This window comes from Salmo salar, chromosome 23 (assembly GCF_965601325.2).
Source record: "Salmo salar chromosome 23, fSalSal1, whole genome shotgun sequence".
Classification (NCBI taxonomy): Eukaryota; Metazoa; Chordata; class Actinopteri; order Salmoniformes; family Salmonidae; genus Salmo; species Salmo salar.
Genome location: NC_138313.1, coordinates 4,568,416 through 4,596,341, shown reverse-complemented (window position 1 = coordinate 4,596,341; position 27,926 = coordinate 4,568,416). Strand labels below are relative to the sequence as shown.

At 43.3% G+C, this 27,926-nt stretch overlaps 1 protein-coding gene across 1 annotated transcript; it reads left to right on the top strand.

Moving 5' to 3' along the window:
• Window positions 1-176: 176 nt before the first annotated feature.
• Window positions 177-26,773, top strand: LOC106583958 (BLOC-2 complex member HPS3). Its single transcript, XM_014168671.3, has 18 exons — window positions 177-779; window positions 1,919-2,274; window positions 2,461-2,635; window positions 6,524-6,701; window positions 7,053-7,135; window positions 7,303-7,492; window positions 7,609-7,690; window positions 8,638-8,792; window positions 17,700-17,808; window positions 17,971-18,248; window positions 18,475-18,652; window positions 18,780-19,013; window positions 22,573-22,758; window positions 22,916-23,110; window positions 23,420-23,527; window positions 25,114-25,320; window positions 25,501-25,591; window positions 26,022-26,773. Exons 1-18 carry the CDS (start codon window positions 563-565, stop codon window positions 26,147-26,149), a joined length of 3,150 nt encoding a protein of 1,049 aa, XP_014024146.3. The 5' UTR covers window positions 177-562; the 3' UTR covers window positions 26,150-26,773.
• The last annotated feature ends 1,153 nt before the right edge of the window (window positions 26,774-27,926 follow it).

Sequence of the window (27,926 nt, the reverse complement as noted above, 5' to 3'; positions counted from 1 at the left end):
TATACAATTAAACATGTTCTCATCTGACGTGAAGGGCAAAAGTGTGTGTTTCAAGACCATGATTCATGTCAAACAAATGACTCACAAATATTTCGCAATCTGGCACTGTAGTTTTACAGTAGATGGAGTTGTGGTGCACAATAGCAAATGAAAGTCACCGCTCCTTAATGACAGGGAAATCAACCAATCATCGCTGGAGAAGGAGTTGTTGTTTCTAGTTTTCACTTTCACCATTAGCACCGCATTAATTCTTCAAACTGTGTTCCTTTCAGATATAATTAGCGTATACTTAAGATTTCTTTGTAGAAAAGAGCAGGTGGCGTAAACTTACCCGGGACTGGGTAAAAAAAAAACTAATGTTCAAGTTAACGAATTCTGCCTGCTCATCACAAGACGGTGGGGGCATGTGATATGATCAAGTTATCTAGCTAGCCTCTGGGTGTAGCTGGCTAACTTCGATACAGAAGTGAAAACAAAGCCCTGTATTATCCGGAAAGAAGCGATGTATCTACCTTGATGTACACATCGTGTTTCTCGACGTAAATTACGGGGAAAAGTGAAGATGGTTCACGTATACAACTGCCATCCCTTCGCTTCCCAGCAAATCGTGCAAGCCGAACAGGAGCCTGGGTTAGTGTGTTGTGGCGGGGGTGTCTTGTTTGTGGAATCCGCGGGAGGATGCAAGATCGAGGCATTTCAACTGGAAGCGGAGGGGTGTCCTCTTATCTGCCGCTTCGCCACCATGGGGACTGTGCAGAGCATCCTGCACAGCGAGATAGGTGTGTCACTTTCTTAATCACACTTCTCCTTTCTGTCTTTGCGCTGTTGTTTACTCACATGGTTTAGAAACCCAGAGGCGCAGCAAACAGACCAGGCCGGGGTTAAGGGTTTGAGAAGTCAATGAGTGAAACATTCTTCCTTAGTTGTTAGTTTTCTCGAAATCTAAAGGCACGACCTCGATTCGAGCCAATGTCTTAAGTAGTTGAACATGTTATTACGCCCCCCCCCCCCCCCCCTCCCCTCCCTCATTTGTCAAAAACAACTGTTATGTCAAAGGAGTACCTTTGATTTGATGGCCTGCCCATGCGAAAAAAGATTGCAGCAGGGGCACAACTTTGGTTATAGAAGTGGGGGGACATTATTATTTTTTTGTTTTTTATCCAGTTGGATAAATACTCAAAACAGCCAACCCGGCCGCTCGATAGCGTCAGCATGGTCCTAAAGCACAATGTTGCATCATTTATTATAAAACTGGTGAGGACAAAAATGCAATTTCAGAATGTGGGGGGGCATAGCCTCCCTGTCCCCAGTGAAAGTTGCGCCCCTCGAATGCAGTACAACTGCAGAACACTGTAATATAACTTTAGTTAGAGTGCAGTATAACTGCAGTATGCTGCAATTACTGCGTCCAAAATACCATAGTCTGATGCAGTTACTGCACTTTTACTGCAGTTTCAAAACAGCATTTTTTTTTGTATGGGTGCAAATGCGCCGTTCGGATCGAGACGACCTTTAGAACCGATGACGTGTTTCTACGCATGAGCTTTGCTAGCCAACGTCGCCATGACATCACCTGAAAGTTTGATCGGGGATTTCTATTGGAGAAGCAGTTTAAGCCTATTTTCATACTGTACTGTCTTTGGTAAACTGCTGAGGGAGTGAGGTGCATCAGCATGTGTGTATAGCTAGAGTTTGTAAATACAGTCAAAGAAAAAAAACAGTAGTCTAATTTGGATCCCTTGTAAAAAAGTGTCTTACATTGAAAATTAATCCAGGCTAATTTCCCACAGAATATACACAGAATATAAATGAATGAATTTGGAATATAATCATTAAATAACTCTCCACTCATGACAATCTCCTCATCCGTGTTCTCAATCCTCTCTCTGTCCTCCCTTGTCTTGCCCTCCCACCCCAGGGGACTACCTGGTGACCATCGAGGAGAAGAACAATGTCACCTACCTCCGCACCTACACCAACTGGCGCTACCAGGTGGCCGAGAAGACCCGTGTGGGTGTGCGTCTGCTGGGCCACTTCCTGCGTGGCTCATCCATGCGTGGAGCTCCCAAGGAGCAGATGGAGATCATTGAGATTCCGCTGTTTGAGCGCCCACTGTGTGTAGCGTGCTGTGGGGTGACAGGGGACCTGCTGGTGGGGTGTCCTAAGAGCCTGGTGCTGTTCAGTCTCAAGAAACAGGCCCTCAACGATAAGCTCTCCATCCTGGACTTTGAGCGTTGTCTGATCCTCCACCTCCCAGGACTGTCGCCCCAACAGGTAGGGGTTGGGATTTTGGTCATCTCATCTACCAGCCAGTTCTTTTTGTGGAGCCTGTTATATTTGGTAGCATTTAGCCTGATGAGGACGAGGTTAGGGTTTGAGAAGGTAATTCTGTAATGCAAACTTTGCATACAAAAGATTCTTTAATAGAGTATTTATTCACGTTGCCATCCCTGCCTGCAGGTGGCGATCTGTGCGGGGTACATTGCCCTGCAGGCAGACCTCGAAGTGCTGGTGGTCAAGCTGGAGAGACTTCCTGGCTCCGCCCCTACCCAGAAGTCAGCTGACAAGAAGTCCCAGGACCACTGTCTAGTCCTCAAGGATATGATCACTGGAGCAGAACACAACAATGAGATAGGTAACACGACTAGCTCTACACAGTATGTTTCATGATTAACTACTCATGGTGTGATGTGGTAATGTACAGGAACTCAAGTCCTTTTGTTCACCCGACCTAGAATACCTTACAATCAAATGCCGACGGCATTACCTCCCGAGAGAATTCTCTTCGGTTATCGTCACAGCCGTGTATATTCCCCATCAAGTCGATACCACGACGGCTCTCAAGGAACTACACTGGACTTTGTGTAAATTGGAAACTACATATCCGGAGGCTGCATTTATTGTAGCTGGGGACTTTAATAAAGTAAATCTAAAGAAAACATGCCCAAAGTTTTATCGACACATTTCCTGCGCCCCTTGTGCTTAAAAAACTCAACCATTACTACTCTCCCTTCCGGGACGGCTACAAGGCCCTCCCCCGCCCTCCCTTCAGCAAATCAGATCATGCCTCCATCCTGTCCTCCCTTCCTATAGGCAGAAACTCAAACAGGAAGTACACGTGGTAAGGGCTGTTCAACACTGGTCTAACCAATCGGAATCCATGCTTCAAGATTGTTTTGATCACCCGGACCAGGATATGATGGGTTGCCTCTGAGAATAACATTGACGTATACACTAGAGGTCGACCGATTTATGATTTTTCAACGCCGATACCAATTATTGGAGGACAAAAAAAAAGCCGATACCGATTAATCGTCTTATATTTGTAATAATGACAATTACAACAATACAGAATGAACAATGAACACTTATTTTAACTTAATATAATACATAAATAAAAAACATTTTGTCTCAAATAAGTAATGAAACATGCTCAATTTGATTAAAATGCAAAAACACAGTTTTGGAGAAGAAAGTAAAAGTGCAATACGTGCCATGTAAAAAAGCTAACTTTTAAGTTCCTTGCTCAGAACATATGAAAGCTGGTGGTTCAATATTCCAAGTTCTTCAATATTCACAGTTAAGAAGTTTTAGGTTGTAGTTATTATAGGAATTATGACGCGTCAACTATTTCTCTCTATACCATTTGTATTTCATATACCTTTGACTATTGGATGTTCTAATAGGCACTTTAGTATTGCCAGCCTAATCTCAGGAGTTGATAGGCTTCAAGTCATAAACAGAGCTGTGTCAAGCATTGCTAAGAGCTGCTGGCAAACGCAGTAAAGTTTGAATGAATGCTTACGAGCCTGCTGCTGCCTACCATCACTCAGTGAGACTGCTCTATCAAATCATAGACTTAATAATAATATAATAAACACAGAAATACAAGCCTTTGGTCATTAACATGGTCAAATCCGGAAACTATAATTTCGAAAACAAAACGTTTATTCTTTCAGTGAAATACGGAACCGTTCCGTATTTTATCGAACGGGTGGCAACCCTAAGTCTAAATATTGCTGTTACATTGCACAACCTTCAATGTTATGTCATAATTATGTCAAATTCTGTCAAATTAGTTCGCAACGAGCCAGGCGGCCCAAACTGTTGCATATACCCTGACTCTGCGTGCAATAAACGCAAGAGAAGTGACACAATTCCCCGAGTTAATATTGCCTGCTAACATTAATTTCTTTTAACTAAATATGCAGGTTTAAAGAAATATACTTCTGTGTATTGATTTTAAGAAAATCATTGACGTTTATGGTTAGGTACATTCGTGCAACGATTGTGCTTTTTTCGCGAATGTTCTTTTGTTAAATCATCACCCGTTTGGTGAAGTAGGCTGTCATTCGATGATAAATTAACAGGCACCGTATTGATTATATGCAACGCAGGACAGGCTAGTTAACCTAGTAATATCATCAACCATGTGTAGTTAACTAGTGATTATGTGAAGATTGATTGTTTTTTATAAGATAAGTTTAATGCTAGCTAGCAACTTACCTTGGCTCCTTGTTGCACTCGCGTAACAGGTGGTCAGCCTGCCACGCCGTTTCCTCGTGGAATGCAATGTAATCGGCCATAATCGGCGTCCAAAAATGGCAATTACCGATTGTTATGAAAACTTGAAATCGGCCCTAATAAATCGGCCATGCACACTTCATCAGGAAGTGAATAGGGGATGTTGTTCCCACTGTGACGATTAAAACCTATCCAAACCAAAAAACGTGAATAGATGGCAACCTTCGCGCAAAATTGAAAGCGTGAACCACCACATTTAACCACGGCAAGGTGACTGGGAATATGGTTGAGTACGAACAGTCCAGTTAATGGAATGGAACAGGAGAAACGTCAGTACAGAGACAAAGTGGAGTCACAAGTCAATGGCTCAGACACAAGATGTACAGACCCCTTGACTTTTTCCACATTTTGGTAGGTTACAGCCTTATTTTAAAATGTATAAAATAGTTTCGATTTTTTTTGCTAATAATAAAATGGAAATATAACATTTACATAGGTATTCAGACCCTTTACTCCGTACTTTGTTGAAGCACCTTTGGCAGCGATTACAGCCTCCAGTCTTCTTGGGTATGACGCTACAAGCTTGGCACACCTGTATTTGATTAAGGTGCTCATTCTAAAATTGATTAAATTAGCTTTTTTTGCTCATCAATCTACACATAATACCCCATAATGACAAAGCAAAAACTGTTTTTTGAATTTTGCAAATTAATATAAAAAACTAACAAACAGAAATACCTTATTTATATAAGTATCCAGACCCTTTGCTATGAGATTCAAAATTGAGCTCAGGTGCATCCTGTTTCCATTGATCATCCTTTAAATGTTTCTACAACTTGATTGGAGTCGACTTGTGGTAAATTCTATTGATTGGACATGATTTGGAAAGGCACACACCTGTCTATATAAGGTCCCACAGTTGACAGTGCATGTCAGAGCAAAAACCAAGCCATGAAGTTGAAGGAATTGTCCATAGAGCTGGGGAAGGGTACCTAAGGGTACCAAAACATTTCTGCAGTATTGAAGGTCCACAAGAACACATTGGCCTCCATTATTCTTAAATTAAAGATGTTTGGAACCACCAAGACTCTTCCTCGAGCTGACCGCCCGGCCAAACTAAGCAATCGGGGGAGAAGGGCCTTGGTCAGGGAGGTGACCAAGAACCTGATGGTCACTCTGACAGAGCTCTAGAGTTCCTCAGTGGAGATGGGAGAACCTTCCAGAAAGACAACCATCTCTGCATCACTCCACCAATCAGGCCTTTATGGTACAGTGGCCAGACGGAAGCCACTCCTCAGTAAAAGGCACATGATAGCCTGCTTGGAGTTTGCCAAAAGGCACCTAAAGACTCTCAGACCATGAGAAACAAGATTTTCTGGTCTAATGAAACCAAGATTGAACTCTTTGGCCTGAATGCCAAGCATCACGTCTGGAGGAAACCTGGCACCATCCCTACGGTGGAGCATGGTGGTGGCAGCATCATGCTGTGGGGATGTTTTTTAGCGGCAGGTACTGGGAGACTAGTCAGGATCGAGGGAAAGATGAATAGAGCAAAGTACAGAGAGGTCTTTGATGAAAACCTGCTCCAGAGCGCTCAGTACCTCAGACTGGGGCAAAGGTTCACCTTCCAACAGGACAATGACCCTAAGCACACAGCCAAGACAACGCAGGAGTAGTTTTGGGATAAGTCTCTGAATGTCCTTCAGTGGCCCAGCCGGAGCCCGGACTTGAATCCAATCGAACATCTCTAGAGAGACCTGAAAATAAATTAAATAAATCCCCATCCAACCTGACAGAGCTTGAGAGAATCTGCGGAGAAGAATGGGAGAAATTCGTTTTTCATTTTTAAATGTAATACATTTTAGAATAAGGCTGTAATGTAACAAAATGTGCGAAAAGTAAAGGGGTCTGAATACACTGTACTACAAACTGCACTGAAAATGGTATGGTTGTATATTCTGTCTGATTGGGTTGTGTTTCTTGTCTTTGTATTCCCCAGAGGTGAGGAAAGAGGGTCTTGCTGGTCACCTTGATCAGGATGACTTCTTCATATTCCCTAAGCATCAGGAGCTGCTGGGGGACAGGGCCAAGGACTGTGGGGTCAAGGTCTCTCTGGAGTGGACAGGCATGGACAGTGAGGCCAGGGGTATCCTCACTATCACCTATATCTTATACAGGTGTGTATGTGTGGGAGCTGTTGTTGTGTTTTTTAGTTTGTATTTTTATTTAACTAGGCAAGTCCGTTAAGAACAAATTCTTATTTACAATGACGGCCTACCCCGGCCAAACCCTGACGACGCTGGACCAATTGAGCGCCGCCCTATGGGTCTCCCAATCACAGCCAGATGTGATTCAGCCTGGATTCGAACCAGGGACTGTATTGACGCCTCTTCCACTGAGATGCAGTGCCTTAGACCGCTGCGCTACTCAGGAGCCCTAGTCTCTCTCTCGCTGTCTCTCTCTGTGTGTTTGCGTGCGTGTGTGTGTGTACTAGGGGTTGGTCTCATCCTATTGGGTCTCCCCTCCAGACGTTTTGCTCCAGACTTCTTCCAAGGCTGCAGCGTGGAGGATACCCGCCTGCACTCCCTGCAGTTCCACCCTGTATTCACCAGTGAGTCATAACTTCCTTACGCTGTCCCTGCCTATGGAACTAACATGTACTGTAAATACATAGGTAGGTAGGAGGCACACATATTGTAAAGTAGGACCTATTTCTACATTCCCTCCTTCACTCCTCATCCCTTTCTTTTCTATTGGCCTTCTCACCCTGACAACCAGGTAACCAGGAAGTGTGTGCTGGAGGGGGGAGAGGGGTGGAGCCGACGTGTGTGTTCTGTTTCTTCTCACTGCCCAATACGGGCTACGTGTACAGCGTGAGGGGCGGAGTGGAGATGGTCTCAGTTTATCAGTATCCAGAGAAAGCCCAGCAGGCCGTCCTCACTGACCTCTTCCTCCACATCATCACCAAGTAAGGATAGGAGAAAGAATACGAAGTTCATGAGACTGGTATTACTGATTGATTGATTATTTGAGACTGGTCTCATCTACCTTTTCTAAACGTAATAATACCTGTGTGTTTGTTAGGAATGCTCTCCAGTGTTTCTCAGTGAGGTGTGCAGCAGTGGCAGCCAGAGCTGAGGACCCTTACATCGATACCACCATGAAGGTGAGGATCACTCCACTGCCCTTAGCTAATGGAAAACAGATCAATCCCACTTACGCCTACTGCTTAAACCTACCTCGATGCCTTAGACCTCCTCATTATTGATCTGAAGGATGCGTTGACTGTCTTCCCTTCTTGTGTGTGATTGGCTGTGCCTCGGTTGGCTGTGCTCTGATTGGCCCTGCTACACAATGAGACAGGAAGCAATTAAAGTGGATAAGAGCTTCTGCAGAACTACAGATGGATGGCTGCTTGGCTCAAGATCAGTGTGTTACATTCACAAAGATGGAGGAGCTGGAAAGGGATCAAAATGACAACCACTTACACAGTTGCAGTTTGTGTCTATACACTTGTGCGTGCCAAACAGTTACACAGTGGAATCAGAGCAGCACACTCGCATATGTGCCTAAAAAAATATATGTGTGCGAACTGAAAAAGTATGTGTGCATGTGCGAGTATGAGCACATGTGCAAAGAATTGCTGCTGTAGCTATTTTCAAAGTATTTCTGACATTTTGTTTCATAGCTGGTAGCTAATCACACAAACAACTACGAAGAGTCCCATATATCCCACAGTCTCGCGCAGCAACTGTGCCTGGGGTGCTGTGCCCACCGTGAGTGAAGTGCTGAAAGATTAATTTTTAGAAGCGCACAGGCATAGAAGTTGATCGAATTTACCCGAAAGGCTACTAAAGTGTGACTTTGTGTTTCTTGACTATTTACACTGCCCTGTGACCCATATTCAAACAAAACCATTTAAGCATACCTTCAGTTTCAAGTGTAAGACCATAACATCTGCAAGAAACGGTTGACATGTAGCAGTATTAATGTGATTATTTTAATGAATCCCGAAGATACAAAAATGGTAATTACAATTTCACCAACTAAGCATAAACAACCACCAGGTAATACAAGTCTCTTAAGTGTAACTGGCTGTTGTGTTGTGTGCAGGCCTGTCCTCCCATCACCATGGAGGTGTGCGCTTTGCGGATCCAGCTGTTCATTGGTCTAAAGGCTCTGTGTCACGATCGCCACCACATCGTCCTGCTAACCGCTGCAGACGTGGAGACCAGGGAGGACACAGAGAGGGCTGCTCGCAGAAACCTGTAGGTCACACACACACAGTCAGAGACTTTTGTCATAGCTAGAGCTGCACTTCATTAGAAAGGAAATATACCTGTGCAATTGACTCAAACCAAACTAAATACTGCTTCAAAATCTGACCAATTCAAATTAAGAGAATGTTATAGATCTATGGTAAGACATTTGATCTAGGGCTGGCCGATATCATATTTTAAGGTAAACCGGTATGAATGTTTTCAATACCATCTAAACTCAGCAAAAAAAGAAACGTCCTCTGTCAACTGCGTTTATTTTCAGCAAACTTAATATGTGTAAATATTTGTATGAACATAAGATTCAACAACTGAGATAAGTTCCACAGACATGCGACTAACAGAATTGGAATAATGTGTCCCTGAACAAAGGCGGGGGGTCAAAATCAAAAGTAACAGTCAGTATCTGGTGTGACCACCAGCTGCATTATGTACTGCAGTGCATCTCCTCATGGACTGCACCAGATTTGTCAGTTATTGCTGTGAGATGTTACCCCACTCTTCCACCAAGGCACCTGCAAGTTCTCGGACATTTCTGTGGGGAATGGCCCTAGCCCTTACCCTCCGATCCAACAGGTCCCAGACGTGCTCAATGGGATTGAGATCCGGGCCCTTCGCTGGCCATGGAAGAACACTGACATTCCTGTCTTGCAGTAAATCACGCACAGAACGAGCAGTACGGCTGGTGGCATTGTCATGCTGGAGGGTCATGTCAGGATGAGCCTGCAGGAAGGGTACCACATGAGGGAGGAGGATGTCTTCCCTGTAACGCACAGCGTTGAGATTGCCTGCAATGACAACAAGCTCAGTCCGATGATGCTGTGACACACCGCCCCAGACCATGACGATCGATCCCACTCCAGAGTGCAGGCCTCGGTGTAACGCTCATTCCTTCGACAATAAACGTGAATCCGACCATCACCCCTGGTGAGACAAAACCGCGACTCGTCAGTGAAGAGCACTTTTTGCCAGTCCTGTCTGGTCCAGCGACGGTGGGTTTGTGCCCATAGGCGACGTTGTTGCCGGTGATGTCTGGTGAGGACCTGCCTTACAACAGTCCTACAAGCCATCAGTCCAGCCTCTCTCAGCATATTGCAGACAGTCTGAGCACTGATGGGGGATTGTGCGTTCCTGGTGTAATTCGGGCAGTTGTTATTGTTATTGTGATGTTTGGATGTACCGATCCTGTGCAGGTGTTGTTACACGTGGTCTGCCACAACGAGGTCGATCAGCTGTCCATCCTACCTCCCTGTAGCGCTGTCTTTGGCATCTCACAGAATGGACTGCAATTTATTGCCCTGGCCACATCTGCAGTCCTCATGCCTCCTAGCAGCATGCCAAAGGCATGCTCACGCAGATGAGCAGGGACCCTGGGCATCTTTCTTTTGGTGTTTTTCAGATTCAGTAGAAAGGCCTCTTTAGTGTCCTAAGTTTTCATAACTGTGACCTTAATTTCCTACCGTCTGTAGGCTGTTAGTGTCTTAACGACCGTTCCACAGGTGCACGTTCGTTAATTGTTTATGGTTCATTGAACAAGCATGGGAAACGGTGTTTAAACCCTTTACAATGAAGACCTGTGAATCAATTGTGTTGTGACAAGGTAGGGTGGTATACAAAAGATAGCCCTGTTTGGTAAAAGGCCACATCCATATTATGGCAAGAACAGCTCAAATAAGCAAAGAGAAATGACAGTCCATCATTACTTTAAGACATAAAGGTCAGTCAATGCCTAGTGAGACACCTGTCGACAACTTCCAGTGAAATTGGAGGGCGCGCAATTCAAATAAATAATCATAACAATTATGGATATTAAACATTTAGGTACATACAAGTGTCTTATATTGGTTAAAAGCTTAAATTCTTGTTCATCTAACTGCATTGTCAGATTTACAATATGCTTTACAGCGATAGCATGCCATGCAAATGTTTTAGGACGGCGCCCCATATCAAATTTTTTTCCACCGGCACAGGCTTCAAAAAATCACAAATAGCGATTAAATATTCACTTTTTGAAAATCTTCCTCTGATTTGCAACCCAAAGGGTCCCAGCTACAACATGTAGTGTCATTTTGTTAGATAAAATAATTCTTTATATCCCAAAAAGTCTGTTTAGTTGGCTCCACCGATTTGAGTAATCCACTCGTTCAACATGAAGAGAAAGGAATCCAAAAAGCTACCGCTAAACTTTGTTAAAAGAAGTCAAAATAAGTTTCTATTTAATCCTCAGGTACCCTAAAATGTAATTAAACTATAATATTTCATACGGAAAGAAGTATGTTCAATAGGAAAGCAATATTAGCAGGTGCACGTCCTCTTCATCGCACGCACACAGACTGATTTCCAACTCTGAGTCCCAGTACTAAAACTCATTATTCTTCCTCGTTTTGGAAGAAAAACTTGACACCTTGAACAAAGACTGTTGACATCTTGTGGAAGCCATAGGAATTGTAATCTGCGAGCTGGATTTGGAAATGCCCCTAGACTTTCCATTTAAAAAATTCTGATTGGATTTTCTCCTACCATATCTATTGTGTTATAGTCTCATACATTATTAACATTTCTGCAAATTTCAAAGTATTTTCTATCCAATGGTACCAATTATTTGCATATCCTGGCTTCTGTGCCTGAGTAACATGCAATTTACTTTGGGCACGTCAGTCAGGCGGAAATTCAGAAAAAAGGACCGTAGCCTGAAGTTAATTAATTAGCAAGAAATTTGTGGAGTGGTTGAAAAACGAGTTTTAATGACTCCAACCTAAGTGTATGTAAACTTCCGACTTCAACTGTAAGTATTCTGACCCTTTACTCAGTACTTTGCTGAAGCACCTTTGGCAGCGATTACAGCCTCGAGTCTTCTTGGGTATGACGCTACAAGCTTGGTGCACCTGTATTTAGGAAGTTTCTCCCATTCTTCTCTGCAGATCCTCTCAAGCTCTGTCATGTTGGATGGGGAGCGTTGCTGCACAGCTATTTACAGGTCTCTTCAGAGATGTTCGATCAGGTTCAAGTCCGGGCTCTGGCTGGGCCACACAAGGACATTCATAGACTTATCCCGAAGCCAATCCTGCGTTGTATTGGCAATGTGCTTAGAGTCGTTGCCCCAGTCTGAGGTCCTGAGCGCTCTGGAGCAGGTTTCCATCAAAGATCTCTCTGTACTTTGCTTCGTTCATCTGACTAAATCCTGACTAATCTCCCAGTCCTTGCCTCTGAAAAACATCCCCACAGCATGATGCTGCCACCACCATGCTTCACCATAGGGATGGTGCCAGGTTTCCTCCAGACGTGATGCTTGGCATTCAGGCCAAAGGGTACAATCTTCGTTTCATCAGACAGAGAATCTTGTTTCTCATGGTCTCAGAGTGCTTTAGGTGCCTTTTGGCAAACTCCAACTGCGCTGTGCCTTTAACTGAGAAGTAGCTTCCGTCTTGCCTCTCTACTATAAAGGCCTGATTGGTAGAGTGCTGCAGAGATGGTTGTCCTTCTGGAATGTTCTCCTATCTCCACAGAGGAACTCTGAAGCTCTGTCATAGTGACCATTGGGTTCTTGGTCACATCCCTGACCAAGACCCTTCTCCCCCATTTGCTCAGTTTGGCTGGGCGACCAGCTCTGGAAGAGCCTTGGTGGTTCCAAACTTCTTCCATTTAAGAATGATGGAGGCCACTTTGTTCTTGGGGACGTTTAATGCTGCAGAAATGTTTTGCTACCCTTTCCCAGATCTGTGCCTCGACACAATCCTGTCTCAGAGCTTTACGGACAATTCCTTCTACCTCATTGCTTGGTTTTTGCACATGTGTCCCCCTGTAGTCCACCTAAAATGTCCCTCAAACCCCAACCCCACTAAAACAGCCCTAACATCTCCCTGTGTGGCCTGTCGCTAATGGTGTGTGGACTAAACAAAGGACATAGACATCAGTGTTATGATATCACCTACAGTGCTTTCAAAAAGTATTCAAACCCCTTGACTTATTCCACATTTTGTTGAGTTAGGGCCTGAATTCAAAATAGAGGGGGTGGGGGGGTGTCATTTCGGCAAAACCTAGGTTATGGCAAAGTGGAGTGTGTAGAAATACACCCACTAGCTCATTTATTGTACTTCTACACAATTTTAAAACTCTAAAATGCTATTTGGAGAACTTCAAAAACACAGTATCATATTAGGTTTAAAGGTCTGTGGAATGGCATGTACAATGTATTACTCAACCTCATCATACATAGCCTACATTGACTCATTTAGCCTACTGTTGGAACAGTGCAACATGAGAGAGATGCATAATACACACTATCGAGGCCGACTTCAAATACCAACATCAATGTGAAAATAACCGGAGCATAAAACAGCTAACTGTAAATGCTATCTATGCCAGATAAATCCTACAAATGCGTTGAAATAATAAGCATACATCAAAGGAATTACTTAGGCCATCAATCTGCAAAGACGCATAAAGATAAACAAACTCGACCAAGGAATGAAGAAAAATGTACCCGTTAATGTTGCACTAGTGATTCAGCACCGCTGAATGGACTGCGCCTCGGTGCAGGTAGGTATAGTGGAGCTCCGTGGGGTGTGGCTGAATGGACAGCATCTCTGTCTAGTAGCGAGCTAGTATTAGGCTATTCAGTTTGTGGGCAATTAGACATTTTCTGGCCAGAGTTGAGTAGACCACAATGCCTATATGAAAATCATAACTGGCATGCAGATCTTTAGAAATTCTAGGATCAACCAAAGTTGTACTTCATACAGTGTACTTGCACCTGAGCTCAATTTCAAGTCTCGTAGCAAAGGGTCTGAAAACGTATGTAAATAAGGTATTTCTGTTTTTATTTTTAATACATTTGCAAACATTTCTAAAAACCCGTTTCGCTTTGTCATTATGGGGTATTGTGTGTAGATTGGTGAGTATTTTTTTTAATCAATTTTAGAATAAGACTAACATAAAATATTTTTTGAATGCATAAGCTCTAATATGCATGTGGGGGTTTTGAATTAAGAATCCCCTTAGAAGGTGCTGTACGTTTTGTTGTGTTAGGCTTTGAAACAACATCAACAATGACAGTTTTTCCCACTCAGTTTCAACCTGTTGAACTTCTTTCTACAGATTGATCATCACAGTAAGATGAGTTTTAAAAGCACAGCACCACTTTGATGGTAAATGTTTCATGTGATTTTCGATTGCATTTATGTTAGAGGGACAATAGAGCGCTGAGTACCAGGCCATTGGCGACCTGATGGTTGTTAGTGAGTTGGGTACTGTCAATGCATGTCCAGAGTGCGTAGGAGTAGATTTCCATGACTCAACGGTCACATGGAATTTTACTGCAGTCCTGACTCATGAACTCCGGTGTGTCGGTAATAGGGTCTCCTCAACAGCCCTAATCAGACCCATAACACGATGCAGCAAATTAATAACTTCACAATGCTCAAAGGGATATTCAATGTGTGATTGTTTTTCTTTTTTACCCATCTACCAATTGGTGACCTTTTCGAGGCATTGGAAAACCTCTCTGGTCTTTGTGGTTAAATCTGTGTTTGAAATTCACTGCTCAACTGAGGAACCTTACAGATAATTGTATGCCGGGGTGCAGCTTTGGTTTTAGAAGTGGGGGGGACATAATATAATAGGTTATATATTAGTACCAGTCAAAAGTTTGGACACACCTACTCATTCAAGGTTTTTTCTTTATTTTTACTATTTTGTACATTGTAGAATAATAGTGAAGACATCAAAACTATGAAATAACACATATGGAATCATGTAGTAAACAAAAAATAAAGAAAAACCCTGAGTAGGTGTTCTAAAACTTTTGATCAGTATATTTTCAAATAACTTCCCTTTTTCTATCCGCAAAATGGGCGACCAAATCATCTAAAAGAAATCTGTGCGGCCCTCTGTTGAATTTTGAGATCCTGATGTGACCCTCAAGCCAAAAACTTTACCCACCCCTGCTCTAGACTCAGGCGCACTGGAATTATTAAACGTTAATGTTCATTGTACATTATGTTCCATGTACAGTTCCTTCAGAAAGTATTTACACCCCTTTACTTTTTCACATTTTGTTGTGTTACAGCCTGAATTAAAAATGGATAAAATGTTGATTTTGTGTCACTGGCCTACAAACAACCCATGATGTCAAAGTAGAATTATGTTTTTAGACATTTTTACTAATTCATAAAAAATGACAAGCTGAAATGTCTTGAGTCAATAAGTATTCAACTCCTTTGTTATGGCAACCCTAAATAAGTTCAGGAGGAAAAATGTGCTTAACAAGTCACATAAGTTGCATGGACTCACTCACTGTGTGCAATAATAGTGTTTAACATAATTTCTGAATGACTACCTCATCTGTACCCCACACATACAATCGGGCGCAACTTTCACTAGGGACATTCTTAAATTAAATTTTTGTCCCGTACCAGTCAAAAGTTTGGATACACCTACTCATTCAAGGGTTTTTCTTTATTTTTACTATTTTCTACATTGTATAATAATGATGAAGACAAACTATGTTCTAAAACTTTTGACCAGTAGTGTAGGTCTATTATAATGTCTACATACTTTGTCTAGTTTTAAAAGTTCAAGTTTGCCCTGGCATGTCCCGCACGCTGTGGTTTGTCCACCCCTGCTCTAGAGAGCATGAAGGATCCAGGGGTCGGAAGAAACAACTATATCTGATATTTTCATGAGAACTTATTTTTCAACTTTATTTATGTGATCAAGTCATGTGCAACAGGCACCACATGACCACTAGAATTAAGAAGTGATGCCAGGCGTTCACAGAAGCGAAGTAGGGCAACATGCAGGAAATTCCTATCCTCCACCAAGCTGACCCTTTCTCCAAATCAAACACACACAAATCACACACAGGAGGCTTTCATATCATATGAGAGCACTTGGCACTGTAGCCATAAGCTACTTAGGAAGGAGAAGGTAGGGGGCAGTATTTTGACGTCCGGATGAAGAAGGTGCCCAGAGTAAACAGCCTGCTACTCGCTCCCAGAAGCTAAGATATGCATATTATTAGTAAAAAAACTAAAACTGTTTGAATGATGTCTGTGAGTATAACAGAACTCATATGACAGGCAAAAACCTGAGAAAAAATCCAACCAGGAAGTGTGGAAATCTGAGGTTTGTAGTTTTTCAAGTGATTCTGTATCTAATACACAGTGTCTGTGGGGTCATTTTGCAGTTCCTAAGGCTTCCACTAGATGTCAACAGTCTTTAGGACATTGTTTCATGCTTCTACTGTGAATGGGGAGAGAATAAGAGCATATGGAGTCAGATGACTGAGAAAATGACATGAGCTCAGTGGCGCGCACTCCCGTGAGAGTTAGCTGTGTTCCTTTTCTTTTTTGAAGACAAAGGAATCGTCCGGTTGGAATATTATGGAAGATTTATGATAAAAATATCCTAAAGATTTATTCTATACATCGTTTGATGTTTCTACAAACTGCAATATAACTTTTTGGACTTTTCGTCTGAACTCACTGCGCGAGCACAGTGGATTTGGATTACCCGACTGAACGCGCGAACAAAATGGAGGTATTTGGACATAAAGGATGGACTTTATCGAAACAAATAAACATTTATTGGGGATCTGGGATTCCTGGGAGTGCATTCCGATGAAGGTCATCAAAGGTAAGTGAATATTTATAATGCTATTAATGAGTATTGTTGACTCCACAAAATGGCGGGTTTGGTTTTGTGACTGAGCGCCGTACTCAGATTATTGCAAAGTGTGCTTTCGCTGTAAAGCTTTTTTGAAATCTGACACAGCGTTTGCATTAAGGAGAAGTGTATCTATAATTCTTTGAATAACAGTTGAATATTTTATCAACGTTTATGATGAGTATTTCTGTAAATTGATGTGCTCATTCACCGGAAGTTTTGGGAGGCAAAACATTTCTGAACATTACACGCCAATGTAAAATGGGGTTTTTGGATATAAATATGAACTTTATCGAGCAAAACATACATGTATTGTGTAACATGAAGTCCTATGAGTGCCATCTGATGAAGATCATCAAAGGTTAGTAATGAATTTTAGCTGTATTTCTGTTTTTTGTGACGCCTCTCCTTGCTTGGAAAATGACTGTGGTTTTTCTTGTCTAGGTGCTGTCCTAACATAACCTAATGCTATGCTTTTGCCGTAAAGCCTTTTTGAAATCGGACAGTGTGGTTGGATTAATGAGAAGATTATCTTTAAAATGGTGTATAATACTTGTATGTGTGAGAAATTTGAATTATGAGATTTTTGTTGTTTTGAATTTGGCGCTCTGCTATTTCACTGGCTGTTGGCGAGGTGGGACGCTACCGTCCCACATACCCTAGAGAAGTTAACTGGCTAATAGTGTCCGGTCCGTCATTAGCTGTGGCTGCTAGAGGCTATACAGGACATATAGCAGATAGAACATACACGCACAATGGGTTCAGCACATGGTCTGTAGACCTTGTGTGTTAACTTGTGAAGTCATGAAGAAAAACATGCAACATGTTTGATTCACATCAACTCCAGAAACACTGTACTCAATAACTTCCACTGGTGATTGTTTTGGATTTGTAGGTAGTCATGCTCGTTAGTTCCTTATTAAACTAACCTCTAAGTTAAACTGAATATTTTATACTGGAACTGAAACTAAATGTTTGGTGGTATTTTACCTAATAGGTTTGTGCCATTCATGTGAACTCAAATTGAGCTAGAGAGTTAGCGTTCTGCATGGTCCACACCAGGGGTTTACTGTAACCTCTTGTGTTTAATGTTATTGGAGCTGAGCTGTAGTTTCTGACCTAGAAGCTGTAATATCAGCCATCTGTGGCCCAGAATGACCGGTGTTATAGAAGTGACTGGCGTTATGGAAATGAGCTGACTGTACTTCCTGCTTCCCTGACCTCTGATCCCAGGAACAGGAAGTCATCCTTCACCAAGCACCGAGATCCCATTGAGATGAGTCACGGCTGGAATTTATACGTGGTCAACACCGTCCCCCCACTCCAACTCTACAATGAGATGGTACAGCACCTCAACACCAGAACAACATGTCAACCAAAGCCTTAATGTTTACGAGACGATACTCATTTTTACCATTCATTTTTCTTTGGCTCTGTTGTGCTGAATGATGCGTTTATGCTGGTATAACCTTGCATTCAACAATTAACCTTTTCTCTGGGCTAGGTGGAGTATAGTAAGAAGTATGAGGAGACCAACCCTCTGTCTCAGAGCTGTCTGCACCTGCTCAGTGAGGCCCACCTCCTCCTGAGAGCCACGCTCCTGGACCCCCGGGTGGGAAATCCCGTGGAGCAGCCTCAGAGCAGTGACCAGAACCTAGCCCAGTCCCTGGGATATACAGCAACAGACAAAATAGGCAGCACCACTGACAGAACCACAGACAGACAGGAGCTGCAGCAGGCCTTCCAGGAGAGCTGTGCCCATTTAGGAGACTGCTTCAGTAGGTCAGTTGGTTCAGGGTCACATTAAAATCAAGGTTGATTGATATGTATTTATTTATTTATTGATACAGTATGTTAGTTGATTAATATGCTAGTTTATTGATTTATATGTTAGCTGATTGATAGATATTTTTTTTGGACTGGTTTGCCCATTTGTCAACAACTATTTTTCAAATGTGTTACTGGACACTTAATGTAAAGTGTGACTGTCTCTTCCACTGATGTGTAGGTTTGATAAGCGTGACTGCCATCTGGCCCTGCCCTACTATAAGATGTCAGGCCTGTCTGTGACAGAGGTGATCTCCAGGAACAGGTGTCTGTCCAGCAGCCCCTGTGGCTATGGGAAGGGGTTCCTCTTCTTCCTCAAACACTCACTCTATGAGGAGACCATGGAGGAGCTCTCTGAGGTAGCTACACCAGTCCTTGGAGACCTCCAGCCATTCCACATTTTTGTTAAATTCCAACACTAGCACATCTGATTCAATAGTGTTGAATGTTGATATTCAAGGGTTCTTGCCTGTGTGTGTATTGTAGGAGACGGCCAACGAGGTGCTGGATATCTTCGGTGTGGCCGAGCCGTCCCAGCTCCCCCATGTTATAGCCAGCCCCTCCATGGTCAGAGCCAGCCCTGACAGTGGCCTGGCCCACCTAGAGCGCCTGGAGTCCATCGGAGCCCCCTCTGTACCCCTCACTCTCTCCAAGGCTGCCCTGGCCCTCCGCATTGGAGACCTGCAGCTCTACAGACAACACATGGACAGACACACAGAGGTTAGTGTGTATTGACTGTGTGTGTATTGAAATGTAGATTATATTATACTGTGATGTTTCACTGTGGATCCAAATAAAGTGGTTTAGTATGTAGATGTGGTATACGTACTACTGCGTATTTCCATGATGTGTGTACATTAAAAGGCGCAATAGGCAGAAATCGCTCCGCCATTTCCTGGTTGTTGTAATTCTAATAGTTCAAATCAAATGTTATTTGTCACATGCGCCGAATACAACAGGTATAGAACATATAGTAGACCTTACAGTGAAATGCTTACTTACAAGCCATTAACCAACAATGCAGTTTGAAGAAAATACAGGGGGGAAAAAAAGATAAGATAATAACAAATAATGAAAGAGCAGCAGTACATAACAATAGTGGGGCTATATACAAGGGGTACCAGTACAGAGTCAATGTGTGGTGGCACCGGTATTGAGGTAATATGTACATGTAAGTACAGTTATTAAAGTGTCTATGCATAGATAATAACAGAGTAGCAACACCGTAGAAGGGGGGGGGGGGGGGGGGGCAATGCAAATAGTGTCGTAGCCATTTGATTAGCTGTTCAGGATTCTTGGCTTGGGGGTAGAAGGTAGTTAGGAGCATCTTGGACCTAGACTTGGCGCTCCGGTACCGCTTGCCGTGCGGTAGCAGAGAGAACAGTCTATGACTAGGGTGGCTGGAGTCTTTGACAATTTTTAGGGCCTTCCTCTCACACTGCTTGGTATAGAGGTCCTGGATGGCAGGAAGCTTGGCCCCGGTGATGTACTGGGCCGTACGCACTACCCTTTGTAGTGCCTTGCGGTCGGAGGCCGAGCAATTGCCATACCAGGCAGTGATGCAACCCATCAGGATGCTCTCGATGGTGCAGCTGAAAAACCTTTTGAGGATCTGAGGACCCATGCAACATCTTTTCAGTCTCCTGAGGGAAAATAGGTTTTGTCATGCCCTCTTCACGGCTATCTTGGTGTGCTTGGACCATGTTAGTTTATTGGTGATGTGGACACCAAGGAACTTGAAGCTCTCAACCCGCTCTACTACAACCCCGTCGATGAGAATGGGGGCGTGCTCGGTCCTCCTCTTCCTGTAGTCCACAATCATCTCATTTGTCTTCATCACATTGAGAGAGAGGTTGTTGTCCTTGCACCACACGGTCAGTTCTCTGACCTCCTCCCTATAGGCTGTCTCATCGTTGTCGGTGATCAGGCCTACCACTGTTGTGTCATCAGCAAACTTAATGATGGTGTTGGAGTCGTGCCTGGCCGTGCAGTCATGAGTGAACAGGGCTGTACAGGAGGGGGCTGAGCACGCACCCCTGAGGGGCCCCCGTGTTGAGGATCAGCGTGGCGGATGTTGTTACCTATCCTTACCACCTGGGGGCGGCCCGTCAGGAAGTCCAGAATCCAGTTGCAGAGGAAGGTGTTTAGTCACAGGGTCCTTAGCTTAGTAATGAGCTTTGAGGGCACTATGGTGTTGAACGCTGAGCTTTAGTCCATGAATAGCATTCGCACATAAGTGCAATAGAGATTACATTATCTGTGGATCTGTTGGTGCGGTATACAAATTGGAGTGGGTCTAGGGTTTCTGGGATAATGGTGTTGATGTGAGCCATGACCAGCCTTTCAAAGCTTTTCATGGCTACAGATCTGAGTTCTATGGGTCGGTAGTCATTTATCCAGGTTACCTTAGTGTTCTTGGGCACAGGGACGACGATGGTCTGCTTGAAACATGTTGGTATTACAGACTCAGACAGGGTAAGGTTGAAAATGTCAGTGAAGACACTTGCCAGTTTGTCAGCACGTGCTCGCAGTACACGTCCTGGTAATCCGTCTGGCCCTGCGGCCTTATGAATGTTGACCTGTTTGAAGGTCTTAATCACATCGGCTGCGGAGAGCGTGATCACACAAGTCATCCGGAACAGCTGATGCTCTCATGCATGTTTCAGTGTTACTTGCCTCGAAGCGAGCATAGAAGTTATTTAGCTCGTCTGGTAGGCTTGTGACACTGGGAAGCTCTTCGGCTGTACTTCCCTTTGTAGTCTGTAATAATTTGCAAGCCCTGTCACATCCGACAAGCGTCGGAGCCGGTGTAGTACGATTCAATCTTAGTCCTGTATTGAAGCTTTGCCTCTTTGATGGTTCGTCGGAGGGCATAGTGGGATTTCTTATAAGCTAGCAAAGCAGTCCTGTAGATTAGCATCTGCTTCATCTGACCCCTTTTTTATAGACCAAGTCACTGGTGCTTCCTGTTTCAATTTTTGCTTGTAAGCAGGAATCAGAAGGATAGAATTATGGTCAGATTAGCCAAATGGAGGGCGAGGGAGAGCTTTGTACGTGTCTCTGTTTGTGGAGTAAAGGTGGTTTCGATTTTTTTCCCTCTGGTTGCACATTTAACATGCTGATAGAAATAAGGTAAAACTGATTTAAGTTTCTCTGCATTAAAGTCCCCGGCCACTAGGAGCGCCGCCTCAGGATGTGCGTTTTCCTGTTTGCTTATGGTGGTATACAGCTCATTGAGTGCTGTTTTTGTGCCAGCGTCGGTCTGTGGTGGTACGTAGACACCTACGAAAAAGATGAAAACTCTCTAGGTAGATAGTGTGGTCTACATCTTATGATGAGATACTCTACCTCCGGTGAGCAAAACCTCGAAGACTTCCTTAGATATTGTGCACCAGCTGTTGTTCAGATATGCATAGGCCCCCGCCCCTTGTCTTACCAGAGGCTGCTGTTCTGTCCTGCCGATGGAGTGTATAACTTGCCAGCTGTATGTTCTTAATGTCGTCGTTCAGCCACGACTCAGTGAAACATAAGAAATAACCGTTTTTAATGTCCCGTTGGTAGGATATACATGCTTTCAGATCGTCCTATTTATTTTCCAGCGATTGAACATTAGCTAGCAGGACGGAAGGCAAGGGCAGATTAGCCACTCGTCGCCTGATCCTCGCAAGGCACCCTGATCTTTTTCCACAAAATCTCAGTTTCCTTCTCCAGTGAATCACGGGGATCTGGACCTATTCGGGTGTCTGTAGTAGTATATCCCTCCCGTCCGACTCATTGAAGAAATCTTCATCCACTTTGAGGTGAGCAATCGCAGTTCTGATGTCCAGAAGCTCTTTTCGGTCATAATACACAGTAGCAGCAACATTATGTACAAAACAAGTTACGAACAACGTGAAAAAAACGAACAAATTAGCATGGTTGGTTAAGAGGTTAAGAGCCAATAAGACGGCAGCCCTCCCCTCCGGCGACATCGTAAGTTCGACTAATTCCATTTATGTGACAAAACAAGCAGTCATTGTGTAGAGAATCATTGTACCATCTAAACCGCTGTGAAATATCTTTTCCATAACCAAAAAACTAAAGTAAAAGATGCAAAAAAATGTAACTTAAGAACGGTAAGCAAAGAAATAGCACACATAAAACAGATCTACCGCTTCTTAAACTTCCTTTCAATGAGAAGGACAGATCTATAGCTCACATTTCTATGTAAATTTGGTCGGGTTGCCTCAAAAGTTACATATTGCAGCTTTAACTGTCTATGTACTATATACCTACCCAGATGCTGCAGGTATATGGGTTCGTCGAGGAGCACAAACTGCTGCTGCATGGCAGAGGGCACACGGTGGTGCCCACCGTCCTGGCACGCCACCTCAAGGACAGTCAGGAAGGTCTGCTGGTAGCAGCCATGGTGGCGCTACATGAGAATAACAAGGTCAAACTGGACGAGGCTGACCTCTTCTTCCAGGTTAGGGTTACAGTGTTTGTGTGTAAGTCATTCCCATAGGATTTCTGTAGGATTTCCTGCAGGATTCGATCCCAAGTATGATCTTTAAAAATGTTCGTGTCATTGTGAATGTATTGAAATGTGTATGTGTGTGTGTGTGTGTATGTGTGTCCTGTAGAAGCTTTGTGGGAATCTGTCGGGGCCCCAGGGAGACCCTCAGCTGCTGGTGGACTTCTGGGAGGCCCTGCTGATAGCCTCGTCACAGGAAGCTGTCATCCAGGAGCTGCTGTTCCGCCTCACCTCTGTCTACATTGACCGCGTCGCGCGCCGAGACAGCCACGGCATGAAACCACTCAAGACCTCAGACGACCTGGTGTGTTTCTGTCTCTGTAGTTTGTTGTGTTCTTGTCACTATGGCGTGATCTTCCCCAGGGTTATAGCCTAGCTAGGAGGTAGTGGAGAGGTAGTCCTACAGTAAGACTATGTATCGGTTGTGTATGTGTTGTGTAGATCAGGGGTTTTCAAACCTCCAGAACCTTCAAACCCCCCAGATATTCCATGCATTTTAACTATTTCGCAGCCAGCATACCTGATTCAATTTGTCAACTAACCATCAAGCCATTTTATAGGTGCATCAGGTGAGCTAGTTCAGGACCACAACAACATTGTTTCTGTGTTGTAGATCAACTCATGTTCTCACTATGGTGTGCCGTATCCCTGGCTCAGCATCCTGACTCCAGCTCACGTCAGTATCATTCAAGATCACCAGGAGGATCTCCAGAAACTACAGGTCAGTCTCTCTACATTGTCTATCAATTAACCAACCAATCAACATGTAAAATAAAGCTTTGTTAACCTGTTGGGTCTAGGGGGCAGCATTTGCACGTCTGGATAAAAAAAATGTACCCGATTTAATCTGGTTACTAATCCTACCCAGTAACTAGAATATGCATATACTTATTATATATGGATAGAAAACACTCTAAAGTTTCCAAAACTGTTTGAATGGTGTCTGTGAGTATAACAGAACTCATTTGGCAGGCAAAACCCTGAGACATTTTCTGACAGGAAGTGGATACCTGATGTGTTGTATTGAGTTTAAACCTATCCCATTGAAAAACACAGGGGTTTAGGAATATTTTGGCACTTCCTATTGCTTCCACTAGATGTCACCAGCCTTTACAAAGTGTTTTGAGTCTTCTGGAGGGAGATCTGACCGAACAAGAGCCATGGAACGGTGATGTCCCATTAGACACCTGGCGCGCTACTTCATGTTGGGTACCCTCGTTCCAATACGTTATAAAAGGCTATGCATTCGTCCACCTTGAATATTATTCATGTTCTGGTTAAAAAAGGCCCTAATGATTTATGCTATACAACGTTTGACATGTTTGAACGAACGGAAATATATTTTTTCCCCTCGTTCATGACGAGAAGTCCGGCTGGCTTACATCATGTGCTAACGAGACGGAGATTTTTGGACATAAATGATGAGCTTTTTTGAACAAAACTACATTCGTTATGGACCTGTGATACCTGGAAGTGACATCTGATGAAGAGAATCAAAGGTAATGGATTATTTACATAGTATTTTCGATTTTAGATCTCCCCAACATGACGTCTAGTCTGTATCGCAACGCGTATTTTTCTGGGCACAGTGCTCAGATTATTGCAAAGTGTGATTTCCCAGTAAGGTTATTTTTAAATCTGGCAAGTTGATTGCGTTCAAAAGATGTAAATCTATAATTCTTTAAATGACAATATAATATTTTACCAATGTTTTCTAATTTTAATTATTTAATTTGTGACGCTGACTTGACTGCCGGTTATTGGAGGGAAACGATTTCCTCAACATCAATGCCATAGTAAAACGCTGTTTTTGTATATAAATATGAACTTGATAGAACTAAAAATGCATGCATTGTCTAACATAATGTCCTAGGAGTGTCATCTGATGGAGATTGTAAAAGGTTAGTGTATCATTTTAGCTGGTTTTATGGTTTTGGTGACCCTGTCTTTGACTTGACAAAACATTACACACAACTCTTGTAAATGTACTGTCCTAACATACTCTAAATTTATGCTTTCGCCGTAAAACCTTTTTGAAATCGTAAAACGTGGTTAGATTAAGGAGATGTTTATCTTTCAAATGGTGTAACATAGTTGTATTTTTGAAAAATTTGAATTTTGACATTTATTTGGATTCAAATTTGCCGCTCTTGAAATGCACCTGCTGTTGATGGAGTGCACCACAGGTGGCACGCTAGCGTCCCACCTAGCCCCAAGAGGTTAAGCCTTACTTGTAAATATGTAGGATATGTAAATTCACCAATATGGTGAACAAACAATAAACCCTCAATGTCCCCTCCTCCCCAGTCCCTGCTGTGCGGTCCCACGCTGGATGTCTCGTCCATCCTGCCCCTGTTGGAGCAGCTGCCAGACAGGGACAACGAGGGGCTAAGTGTGCACTTGCTCTGTGCCACCAAGCTGGACCGCCACGAGAGCTCCATCGAGAGGCTTCTGGACCGATGTCCTCAGGCCATCATCCCCTACGCTAACCACGAGCTGCAGAATAACAAAATGGTGGGTACTGCAACGCAACCCTACTGTGAAACGCACTGCCCCAACTCCTCTGACCCTACTGCGGAACTCATAGTACTTGCACAACCTTAAGTCCTCATAACCCCTTACCGCCTTACAATCCTAAAGTCTGAACTCTAACATTTCTATAACATTTCTATATATTCATGTGATTTTGTTCAGACTCTGTGGTGGCAGAAACTGTTTCCTGAGCTGTGTGAGAGAACCAGAGCAGCAGGGGGAGAGAACACCATCTTACTGTCTGCACTCAAAGGTACACTTAGACTAGCCTGTGATTCAAGCATAGGATTTAACTCATAATGTCACCTCCTTTGCTGTAGTTAAAATGGGAAATCTGCAGTTTTGGTAAACAGCTGAGGGATGGGGCTAGAGAAATGTAACCAGTCCTAAATTAATAGACAGTGTTATGGATGCAAGGATTGACCATCCATGATATCAAAATTATAGTTTTAACAATTTTTTGAGGCTAGAGTTTTTGTTTACACACAGTGGAATAAAACAAGCGTATATTTTTGGTTTCTGATGGGGTACGACAGTTGAACTAAGATCATGAGGCATGTGTAAGTTCTATTCCTCAAGAATCAATCGGTATATCATTAATAAAAAATATGTAGAACTCGCTGATTGCCCCTTTAATATTCAGAGAGTTTGGGCCGTAACATCTGTATTTTCCCTGACAACAGAAACGCTGGTGGTGGTTGCCATGGAACTGAACCCACTGGAGTTCCTGGACCTGTTGCCTGATGACGGGACAGCACACTTCTTCCTGCCTCACCTGCTGGAGTGCAGCCAGAGAAATCTCATGACGTAAGAACCGTGTGGAACGGATATACAGTAGCTCTAAAAAAAAAAAAATGTTTTAAAAACATTTCATGGTCCACCCAAATTGTGGGACAGCTTTTGAATAAGTAGAACACAAGTGTCCATTAATCAAACATTCCAAATTGTATGCTGGTTTGAATGGGAATTTCCCTAACGATTCTAATTCAATAGAGGGTCCTAAACCATCAACCACTTAGTGTGCAGTGAGCCTCTCAAACACTAGCTACTACTGTATAGCCTAATGAAAACGGCCCACATACAACCATGTTTGTAGTCATTAGTTAAATGAGGTGCAGAGACACTGATTTTCCGACCTCACTTTTTGTCTTTCTGTTCCAAAGTATTGATGCCACGTTCCTAGTCATACCCTGCAGTGGTACTTGTACACTATGTAGACTCCCCTGATACACTGCGAGACCTTTTCTTTACGACAGAGTATTATGAACTTGATGTTAAGTTACACACTGGACTGTTCTGGCTGTTCTTCTGTTTATTGGGTGAAGAGAAAAGGTGGTTCAATAACATGGAATGAAGGAAGCTTCTCTGAAAGCTATGACCTCACTGTATAATCGTGATGTTTTGCTTGCGGCATTAATAAATGCTCTAAAAAATATTTACTTTGCATTCTTCCTTTCACCAAGTGTGATATATATATATATGTCAATGTTGGACAACAAACAAAAGGATTTTATATTTTCAAAACTGATTTTGGAGCATTGACATTAGACAAGCATCAACATTTTAGTAATTTAGCGTGACTTAGTGCATTCATGTTCTAGGTGGGACAAATATCTCACATGCATAGTAAAGACACTTTTCCTCAAAGTATCTATCAGCAAAGTCAGAGCTAGGGGGATTTTTAAAGATGCTCTTTAAAGAGGTAGGGTTTCAGGTGCGGAGCCTGAGCCTGAGACACCCAGCCCTGAGAGGGTGGAGAGGATCTGATAGTTCACTGTGTTGAAGGGAGCGGCTAGATCTAGAAGGATGAGAACAGAAGAGAGTGAGCTTTGGCAGTGGGAAGAGCCTCCGTGACACAGAAGAGTAGTCTCAGTTGAGTGACCCGTCTTGAAGCTGGTTAAGGTCAAGAGGTGGGACTAGTGACTCAGAAGGCTGAGTGAATGAGGAGCGGATGTCATCAACCTTTTCAAAATGCTTGACAATGTCGTCCGCAGATAGGGGGGAGGATTAAGAATGGAGGAGAAGGTGGAAAAGAGTCCCCTCGGGTCAGAAGCAGAAGCTTGAAATGTAGATTGATAGAAAGTGTAAGTTCCAAATGCTGCCAGAGACCCGGAATTCCACATGGGTTGTATGCGCAGGGTACACTAAATTAGAAGGGTTGCAGCCAAGGGGTGGGGAGTGACTGTAAAGCCAACTGGGAGAGGAGTGAACAGATATAGAAAACATTTTAGTCATTTAGCAGACGCTCTTATCCAGAGCGACTTACAGTAGAAAACACACACATAGTTGACAAAGCTGCAAAAGAGGATCAGAAAAGAACTTGCTAAGATACTCAAGTGAGAGGGGTGTGGGGCCTTCTCTTTCCTTCCTCAAGCAACTCAGCAGAACTGTCTTTGTTTTCGGCGACGATTTTAGTTTTGCCAACGAGCAACCAGGAGAGACTGAAGTAGTAACACAAATTGCTAATTGCCTAGTAGAGGTGCAGAGCATGCCTCCCTGTACTAATTGCTGATTGCCTAGGAGAGGAGAGACCACTCCGCCTCCAATACAGCCACTGATTATCAAAACAAGTCACAAATTGCCCTGCC